Raw genomic sequence first — 10,479 nt, forward strand, 5'->3', positions numbered from 1 at the left:
GAGGGAGAGAAGGAAAGAAGGTAACACAAGACAAAAATAATAATAATAAAAAAATGGGAATGAAGGGTGGGAGAAAAAAAAGGAGAATGCAAAAAGCAGGGAGTAAAATAAAAAGAAAAACAATGTCAAATACAGGAATCTTACAAATTAACCATTATACCATTAAAGGTTAAAAAAAGTAAAAAATGAGGTGTCAACATTTTAGTAGAGCAACAGAAGAGACAGCTGTAGACTGCTAACCTTGGACGAACAGACTTAAATGGTTTTAGGACACTACAGACAATGTTGTTAGTGGAAAACAAGTGTCTAGCATACTGATTTTTTTTTCGGTTTTGGTGAAGAAGTCAGTGAACTTTATGGGCCTGCTATTTTAATGCACATCCAATGAGACAGGGGTTCCAGGTCTGCAATTTCATTACTGAAAGAAGTTTGTACGTGATGTCCTGTGGAAAGGAAAAGTAAGCTCTCTTTTTTTGAAAAAAAAAAGAACACATTAGTATAGGACAGAGAAAGATACTTACACCTTGTTTCATACAGATTAACTTTTGGTCCTGAAGTGAAATGAAATCAAGGCTTTGTGCACAGCCTAACTACTAGAAGACCATAACTAAATGGAATAACTTTATAGTTCAATATTTCTTCATCCTTAGTCTATTTGCTATGATAAAAACTGTAATACGTATAAAGAACAGTAAAATGAAAAGCCATTAAAAGCCCATCAGTTCTCCAGGGTGATCAGCAGTGGTGACTAGTCCTAAGCTGCCACTGTCACATGGAGCATCTAACACCAGAGAGCTGCAGTGGGACTTGCCCTACAACTTGTGAAAATAAACAGCTCTGAGAGCACTGGCATTACACGTCCCTCTCATCAAACTCCTGAATTCCAGCAGAGTTAAAGCCTACAGGACGCTGCCACAGCAGCATCTTACAGCAAGTTTGTTTGGGATGTGGGGGAAGATGAAGCATTTAAAAAAATAGGATGGATCTGCTTACTACATCAGTGCTCAAAAATAGAAATATTACTAATAATCCAAGTTAACACTGCAGTTGAGCTCTATGAAAGCAGGAGAACTGATGAAATCCATCAGTTATATAATTTTATGACTATACTGCAAGTCTGGAGAGGACTTTGAGAGTACCAGAGCCTCATACAGCTTTTAACTAGGGGAGAGCTTGAGAAACAGCAGCTGAAGTCTCAATGTCATCCTTCTGTGGCCAGCTGCAGCTGAGATAGTCTGAAAGCATTTCAAAAGCAGCAGTCTTAGCCAAGACCAGAGTAACTGATTCAATTTGTCTTTGCACATTTATTTTGTGAGCCAGAGATAGAGAGTGACTGTAATGCTGGTAACAGGAAAAAAGCAACATGACTTCTGTTGTACCTGATACTTATTAAGGACATGCTAGGTAGTGTTCAAGGAAATTAAATGGGCTAAACATAATTTTCTGTCTGAAAACAGGTACATCACAAGTCACATCCCTGGACTAAATTAATCTCCTGTCCACAGGCTGCCACCAGTGGACCATCCCTGGTCTATGCAAACCTCTGTGACTTGCCAGGCTTTTACTCTCTGGATAAACACTGCAGGTCAAAACTGCACAGAGGACTACCCCAACAAGTCAGCAGTGGGGATGCCCATGTGCCAGCACTCAGCCTGTACCTGATTTCCACTGAAGTCAAAGGCCAAGCATGGTCTCCCTGTTTCCCTCCCCAGAATTAAAACCCAGGAACTAGGCCATCAGAACTCCTGAGAGTTTAAAAATAACTGTTGTTCTGGGGTTTGTTTTGTTTTGCTATCTTAGGATGTGGCCTCAATGTTTACTCTGAGTCGCTTTCTGCTCCAGTGACGCTCAGAAATGGAATTTTTGATGCACACTTAACGATCTCAAGTGCGCAAGCACAGCAGCTGGAGCTGTGAAAAGAACTCGATGGCATGACTCATGGTGAAGGTGGGAAAACAGAATCTGAGGGAGCTCACTCAGAGCCACACTGCATTGCTAGGTGTGAACTCTACTTCTAAAGTGCATGGTGTCTTGTTGCACTCTTCACAGAGCTATCCCTTATTACTTTTAATATGGAAGAGCCTCAGAAAGTGTGATTTATCATGAAGTAAGAAGAAACATAACTTTAAGCCCTACATTTACCAATGAAGTTCCCTTTGCCAGACAGTGAGGAAAGGATTCATTTCATATAACTTTGGCCATCAAAGAAGAAAGTGTGGAGTATAAGGTAGGAAGCATCTCCTGATGGTGATAAATCCCTTCCCAAGATGGGCACCTGAGACAGGCTGAATGAAGCTCTCTCGATTTCTTTGATTCCACTGACTGCAGATGGATCTTGGATAACTCACTTGACCTTGCCGTCTCACTCGGAGGTGACATAAAAGAAGCAAGATGAATCCTGCTCTCCCGCCCTAGGTTGGGTAGATTTGTTAGTACATTTTCAGGGTTAACCAAGGAAAATTCTAGAAGTTTTTCCTCAAATGAAATTGAGTAGCAGGTTGAATAAAATGAAAATATTAATTTCAAGTGTTTAAATAGAAATCAGCTAAAATCCAAGAGAACCATCTGTGCTGTTGTAAGAAACAGGCTACTTTTTGTAGCTATTTTTCTCTCTCTTGAGAATGCCAAGATGCTAGTTTATGAGAATTAAAATACACTGGATGCAATCTTCTCATTTCAGAAATCCCTGGACCATTATCTGTGACTATACAGCCATAAAAGGTCAGATATTAAGGGTATTTAAGTGCCTAAAGATGGAGAGAATCGTTTAATTTCAAAAGCACACCTCTAAAAATTTAGTCCAAAATTACTACATCAAAAGAAACAGTAAATTTGCTCTAAATTTGAGAGGAAATGAATACAAATGACAATGCATTAGTCTGTCAGTGATCTTAATCCTGAAATTAATATAATTTGGTAGACTAAGGCTCTTCTGTACCAAAGGGATTATCACAATGATTTCCTTCTTAAAGTAATCTTTAATAAAAGGTCAGATTCTGCTATGAAGTTTTTATACACACACAGACAGACACACACGTACATACAACCCCCCCCCTCTGCCCCTCCCTGCCCTCTTTCTGGAGAGGGAAACAGCAGTAAGATCAGGATAGCTTCCTCTTGAAACACTTGAGTCTTAAACTTGTCTAGAAAAATAGAAATTAAGGGAAGAAGGTATCAAAGCTTGCCTCCAAGTTGCATTAGAGGTGGCCCACAAAGAAGAAAGCCTGGGTAGGCTTTTTGCTGGTAAGGGTCAATAGCTGAATATTGAGACATGCTTGGACAGGTGATTCGTAGATACATATTTTAGAAAGACCATAAAATAGCCTAGATCACAGTTATCCCTGTGGAAGATGGTGTTCCAGGAACCACATGTTGATCTCACAGATGACACAACTTGAAAGAAAAAATGCAAAGGCAGATGCTGTTGACTCAAACATCTTTAGAAGTATTTTTATGCAGTGTGAAGAATTCTAGAAATCATGACCCATTTCTGGAACATACTGGAGACAATGCTAATTTCAGGAACATTGTTGATCAGGAATTAAAATTCATTGTGTTCCTCAGCCCAGAAAAGAGAATAGCCCACAAGCTATTTTGGATTATCGCTAGCCATAAACTTCCAGACAAGTTGGAAAGAGCAGCATCCAGGCTTTGGCGGTGTTTACTACCAGATGCTTCTGAACCTTTATATCCTCCATCAAAATGACATGTTTTGTGGTGAAGCTTGTAAGTAACATCTTCAGCAATTTTACAAATCCCTTTAAAAGTTGCCAAACTACCTTTAGCTTAAATGCTTCAAAAACCATTCCACTTGGAAAGGTAATGTTACTAAATATAGCCTGCTCTGAAATGGCTTTTCTTCATTCCAGCCACAACACTCTTCATACAGTGCATGGCTTTAGTTTGTCTTAGGGACTGAGATGCAACAGCTTAAAGAACTCAGTGAAGCTTGACACTAAGCTACATGATCAGTCAGGCTGTTAATCACCTCACTCAAGGTTCACATTCTGTGCTGTTCTTCAATTCACAGTCAGTGTCATTAATTATATTCCTTCATAGTTATCCACTTTTTCAGTTTGATTCAATAACTCTTTCAATAATTTCTGCAAAGAACCATCTAAGAAAACTTTAGCTAAGGGGTTAACACAATCAAAGGCAGATATGCATAGCCAAGCAAAAATCCAGCCTAACCCTGCACGGATTAGGCCTCACAGTTCCTCTGAGCATAGTAAGCTTTCCAGTATGTCTGTAGTGGATTGACCCAGACAGCAAAGTACCCACCCAACTGCTCACTCACTCGACTCCCAGTGGGGCAGGGGAGAGCACAGGAAAAGCAAAAGCAAGAAAACGCATGGGTCAAGATGAAGAAAATTTAATGGGTGAAGGAAAGCAAAAAAAACCTCCGAGTGATGCAAAAATAATCACTCACCACCGCCCATAGGCAGAACGATGCCCAGCCAGTCTCTGAGCAATGGCTACTTTGGAAGACAAACTCTTCCTGTTTTAATGGTAAACACGACACATTATATGTTATGGGATATCCCAGGTCAGCTTGGGACAGCTTTGCTGGCTGTGTCCCTCCATGTCTCTTGCTCTTCCCCAGCCAGCTCTCTGGGGGCAGTGAGGTGGTTGTGCGGTGGGTAGAGTCAGAAATGGGGAGAGCCTTGATGCTGTGCAGCACTCTTCAGCCATAGCTACATCACTGGTGTGCTATCAACACCGTTTCAGTCACAAATCCAAACACAGCTCTACATGGGCTGCCATGAAGAACGCTAACTCCCATCCCAGGCAGACCCAGTACAGTATTACTCCCAATGAGGCATACTTGGGCACTGCACCTGGCTTCCTGCTGCTTTGTGTCATTCCCTGGTTTTAATTGTCCTGAACAAATGGCTTATCTCACAAGTGAAGCAGCCACCATTTTCATTAGTGGCAAGCAAACTTCTGCAGCTAACTTATCCTTACTATCTACAGAATCCTTCATGTCTGGTTCTTGCATGGACCAGAAACCAGAGAAGTTCAATTATTTTTCAGAATTGGCTCCACCACAGCTGCAAAGGAGAGTTGATAGGCCCCATCCTGATCTGTCAGGAACGTCAGAGCAGCTGGCCATGAAGGTATGCCACCAGTTCCCTTCTTCCCTTCCTCTGTAGAAGACATCGCATGAGCACTTCAAAATCACTAAAGATACAGGAGCAAACTAGAAAGCTGTTATCAGGTAACTAGCTCATGTCTTTCTCCTCTGTTTTCCTTTTTCTACTCGAGGGAAAGCAGTGTCCTTGCTGCCTGCAAGAGCCCTCCAAGCCAAGTGTTTAAGCTTGGTTGGGTTGCTGCCTACAGCTGCTAGTTGGCCTGAAGTGGTACTATCCAAATTGTACTGTCTCAGGTGAGAGTGTCTAAACATTTCCTAGGTGTCTTCTGAGTTGTCCTCTCTGCCTTGTCAACACCCAGGACTCTAGATATGGAGAAAGAAATTAAGAGGCCTGTACTGTTGCAAAGAAACATTCAGTAGAAGAGGTTTCAAAATCTCAGCCGGTACTTTTTGCATCAAATCCATGACATATGGAAATATGGGGGAAGCTGCTTGAATTCATAGACATTTCTAACCTACAATATTTATTTTTCTCTCAAATTATTTATTAAGTTTTATCAGGGCAGAACTGTTTTGAAGGATGTAAGTGCTGCTTTTGAGACTACAGGAGATTTTCTTAAACTTATATTCCTGGAGAATACTTATGCCAGCAATTACAGAATGTCAAACTAAAGAACTCTACCTCTGGAACACGGAATGACTTTTAACCCTGCTCAGCTTCACCTTGTCACATGTTTGGTAGTAATAATTGCTATAGTACTAATCTCCTGGGCTGAACTCTGCTGGTAGCCAGGGAGAAAGCAAGTAGTACTGGAGATAAGGCATACCTCCTGTATTCATATTCTGGTAGCATGCTGAACTGCAAGGGCACTTTTAGCCAAGATCTGATGAAAGTCAGGATTCTTTAGTGATGTTCGACAGGGCAAGAGGTTAAGACAGGCATAACACACAGACGTATTGGTCTGTGCTGAATCCATAAGCTGTATTTGTCACATCGTTTGGATACAGTAAAAAATCTTAATATTTACAATCAGGAGAAAGAACAGCAAATGCCTGATTTGCAGCATCACTGAGAAGACCTGTTCTGGCTTCCACACCTAAGCAATTTTGGCTGTTACATACATGAGAAATCCTTTAATGTACACTAGGGGTAACTGCTAGATTTGAAAGGTGGGATGCCCCCTATAGAGTACGGGCAAGTTCTACTGGGGAGACAGTAGTGACGCGGGAGGTGACCACATGGATATGGAAGTTCTCAGTCAACGCAGCTGATAATGGAGAAGATGATTCTTGCATTATTATTTGAAAAGATTATTAAGTCAGAAATCATATTATATCTGAGTAGGACACCTGTGGCATTATTACAGGATTAATATATGAAGGTCTGATACCAGATCTGAAAGGACAGAAAGAGATCAAGAGTCATAAAAATGAGACACCGATCTGGAAAGCATGTCTTAGGATTCTTTATCTATTTATCAAGGCGTAAGATATGTGTTAGAGTCATGATAGAAATAAGATTCTTTATTCTAGATTAGAAAAATGTAATAAAATAATAAATGGCTCAATCTAATGCCAGATAAATTTAAACTAGAAATAACGCAAAATTAGTTAAAAATTGAACACCTAATAAGAGGGCAAGCTCACTTTCATCACTCAGAGTCTTGAAAGATAAAACAATATGGACCATTTCTGCTTAAAATTATTTGATTGGTTTGGCTATCACTGAGTGAAAACCTAGAGGCTATTCAGAAATTCAGACCAGATACCAGCAGTGCTCCATCTGTCCTTAAAATCATGACTCAATAAAGATTCCTGGAGAACACAAGTTAAATCCTGTGTTATACCGGAGTACTTTTTTTCTGATTAGTGGATCAAAACAGAGTGAGATACGTAGCAAAATACATTTTCATTGTAAGCCATGAACTGTGTTCAGAAAATATATATCTAGTTAGTTAAGTAATGGCAGGAATAATTTGATAAACGGAAAGAATCCATTTTGTAACATACGGAAGTAAGCACTTGGATCTTGGGTTACATGTCTAAACACTATTTTTGGAGCACAGAGTACACATTCTGTCACCCTCACATGCATTTCTGAATACTGTATTCATGAGCAGAATAAATGCTATGATTGCAACATGAAAGGGATGAATAGTTGACAAAGTAACAGAAATTTACTACCTAGATATGCAAAAATACCACATGCACTTTCTTACTATGTCTACAACCAAGCAGCCAATGGAAACATAATGAATGCTTCTTACTGAAAATCATTTTCTTAAAAAGCTTTGAGCTTACGGAGTGAAAAATCTTACCTGCAAACATATTGCCAGGTTAACTCTACAGCCAAGCGATGTGCTGACAGCCCGTGGATGGAGACCAAGGTCTTTAAATAATTTTGAAAATGACTGAGTAAGAGCTATCCGAGGTCGTTCTTCAGCCACTACCACACATGTCCGTACACGTGAAAGATCCAGTCCCCTTGCCTAAAAAGAAGTTAAAATGTAACAAAGGCTACAAAAGAACAGATTTAATGCAAAACTGTTACTAGTCCTTAAGTGTATTATGTAGGTATTATAATTCAAGAGGAGTAGTGGAATAGAGGCTAAAGTGGCAGTGTAATTTCCATCCTTCCTGGAGGCTGGATGGCCAGATGACAGTCTAATAGCTGTAGAAGAGCAGATGTAATTGCTTGTCATCTCAACATTAACATGTAGGAAGAGATGGGTATGCTAATTTTGAAGGGAGGGAATGCTATTTCCCAATATTAATTCAGAAAGCCAGTGAATAATAAGAAACAGGAAGTAGTGTCTAGACTTGGAAGAACTGATTAGGAAATTATGAAGGGAGGATGGTAAGGTCTGGAGACATCATAAATATCAGTATCCTAAGATCTAATTTATTTCATTAGCACACTGGAGATGCTAGATGATTTCAGAAATGTAACTGGCTACCTGGCTTATAATTATGGGTGCACAAAAAAAAAAAAAAAAGATACTGCCTCCACCCGTTATCCCTTACAATGAGGACCATACAGTTAAAAAAATACAGGACTTTGAAGGACGTGATTATTGAATTACATGGGCCAAACACAAACGAGTACTTCATATAATCAGGGAATTCATAAAACATAATATACAATATAATATTGCTTGGCTTTGTGGATGTTTACACCTCTGTTTTCTAACACTTGCCTATCAACACAGGCTGCAACACACATCAGAAAGCTTAGGTAAATAAAAGCCTTCCCTTGATGTTTAAAAGCCTTGTGCTCTGAAAGAGAATGACTGATATTCATATACAACCTTTGGCAAGGAGCCACACAGGTTCTGTGGAGGCAGCCCTTGCCCTCTGATGATTTTTTCCCTGCTGCATACATTCAGCACAGCCACGCATGGCAGGGAAGGCTCTGGGCCAGCGCCATGCAGGCGACAGGTTGTGCAGGGTGGCAGAACTACTCACCTTCAGCGACTCCGTTTGCGAACCGAGCCCCTTAGTACAAAGCTCCATGACTGAATAGGAACAGAAAGTGTCTCTCACTTTGTACTGGCTCACGGCAAGGAGCCACAGAGCAGGATTGGTCTCCAGTTCTGAGGGAGGAATCAGAATAGACTGGTGTCCTGAATAAACGCTGTAAAGACACAAGATTCATGAGCACACACTAAACATAGGTCCACAGGTGCTGACATGATCTGGGGTACTTGAAGAGAAAGCTCATCACAGCACTGGATGAACTCTGTAATCTCTTACACTGTTCTACAGGTCCAGTAGTTTAACATGAAGTTTAACTCCATTTTTTTGCTATACCTTTGGAGCCTATGAGGAATCATGCAGAACATGCTCCTCAAATACTAATTTACTCAAGATGCTCATGGACTTTGCTGTTAGAACTGTACTGAAGAGAGCAAAACAGCCTGGTTATTAATGACGCTATTGTAATATCAATAAAAATTATGTGTTGCTGACAAATAATTGAGTAATTATTTTAAGATACCTTGATTGAAAGAGTACTTGATTGCTTAATATGGAAATAACCTCTCTCTTGTTCAGGCAAACAAGGTTTGAAATAATTTTCCAGGGAGTAAATCTGGCCTGAATTCAACAATCCTTGTGGCTTTAAATTTCTTCTGTGAAAGTTTTATGAACTTTTAAAACCCAATTATTCTACATCTTTTGTTTATTGGATACCCAGTGAGCATAAGTATTGAGAAAAGGCACTTATCAGCATCCCTGAAGGAAACAGTTATGTCAGAGTTAACTTGTCCGGCAGTCAAGATTCTCCTCAAAGGAGAAAATATTCTCAATTTGATGCCTTTATATCCTGTGGGTCCTACGTTGTTCACTCATCTCAGAGACAGATTTACCATCAATTTTACAGTCTCCTCACATCTTAATTTATGATTTTTAGATATTTCAAATCATAATGATCACAGCATAAAACCCCCAAATCAAAGAAGTTCTGAGAAAGGACCATAAAGCCCCAGAGATTTATGGTCCACATGAGAGAAAATCATTTGTGACTTGAAAACTTGAAATGCCAGCTTAGTAAAGTACAGCTGACATTTTCAAATCCAAATGCCTGAGGTAAGACACAAAATGGAACTTCATTTTCAGGAGTATGAGCACCTGTGTAACATTTGACATTAAGAAGCAGACACACACCCCTGCAATTCTTGAAGGTGGGCTGCTCATACAACTTCCCTCCTTGGTGAGCAAGTACCCCGACTCCCCCCAAACCCAGATGAGAGTGCTTTCACAAGCTGTGCAATTTAGGACAAGGTCTGTGTGACCTGGATGTCTTTACTTGGTATGATAAAGGCATAAAAGATGTACAAGTCCATCCACAATGGTAGTTAATAATCCAAGTAGTTTAGGTCTCTGCTGGAATACGAGCCAGAGAATGTCATGGAATATGTATGAACTACAATTCAAATAATTTCATTTATCATACAGTAAAAAATTTATCTTTGACCACTTGTCCACATTAATGCTACTCTTGATGACTGCTGACCACTGACTTGCCATGAAGCAATGTGTTCTCAGATACAGCTGATATTACAACTATAGCACAGGACGGCCAAATGAAGCATTATGCTTTTATGTTGCTTTTATGGAATCAGAATAAAGTGTGACTGAACCTTGAGCACGTGCTTCCTAAAGACGTGAAAAGAGATGTTGGCAAAGTTACCCAAGCCTGAAAGGCGTATGCCCTGAGCTCAAGTGACAGATCAAACCCAGCTAGGGAGTACTAATAGTTTTCACTATAAATATTACTTCATTCCCTCTTCCTCAGCCAATTTTATTGAGAAGATCAAAAGGTCTGAGTTCTTTGGAAATTTAAAGTTAGGACTCCATAAACAACCCATTCCAGGGTCTCACCACTC

The 10,479-nt window shown here is 40.0% G+C and overlaps 1 protein-coding gene across 1 annotated transcript in view; it reads right to left on the minus strand.

Annotated features, from left to right (window-relative positions):
• The window catches only part of LOC103775995 (disco-interacting protein 2 homolog C-like), a gene marked incomplete at its 5' end in the record, with an annotated part of 37,942 nt that extends 29,216 nt beyond the window's left edge, over positions 1-8,726 (minus strand). Inside the window, 2 exons of the mRNA XM_008943474.1 lie at positions 7,411-7,581; positions 8,558-8,726. Coding sequence (XP_008941722.1) covers positions 7,411-7,581; positions 8,558-8,726 — 340 coding nt within the window. The remainder of the gene's footprint in view (positions 1-7,410; positions 7,582-8,557) is intronic.
• Between the last annotated feature and the right edge of the window lie 1,753 nt (positions 8,727-10,479).

This window comes from Merops nubicus, unplaced genomic scaffold, assembly GCF_000691845.1.
Source record: "Merops nubicus isolate BGI_N331 unplaced genomic scaffold, ASM69184v1 scaffold18057, whole genome shotgun sequence".
NCBI lineage: Eukaryota > Metazoa > Chordata > Aves > Coraciiformes > Meropidae > Merops > Merops nubicus.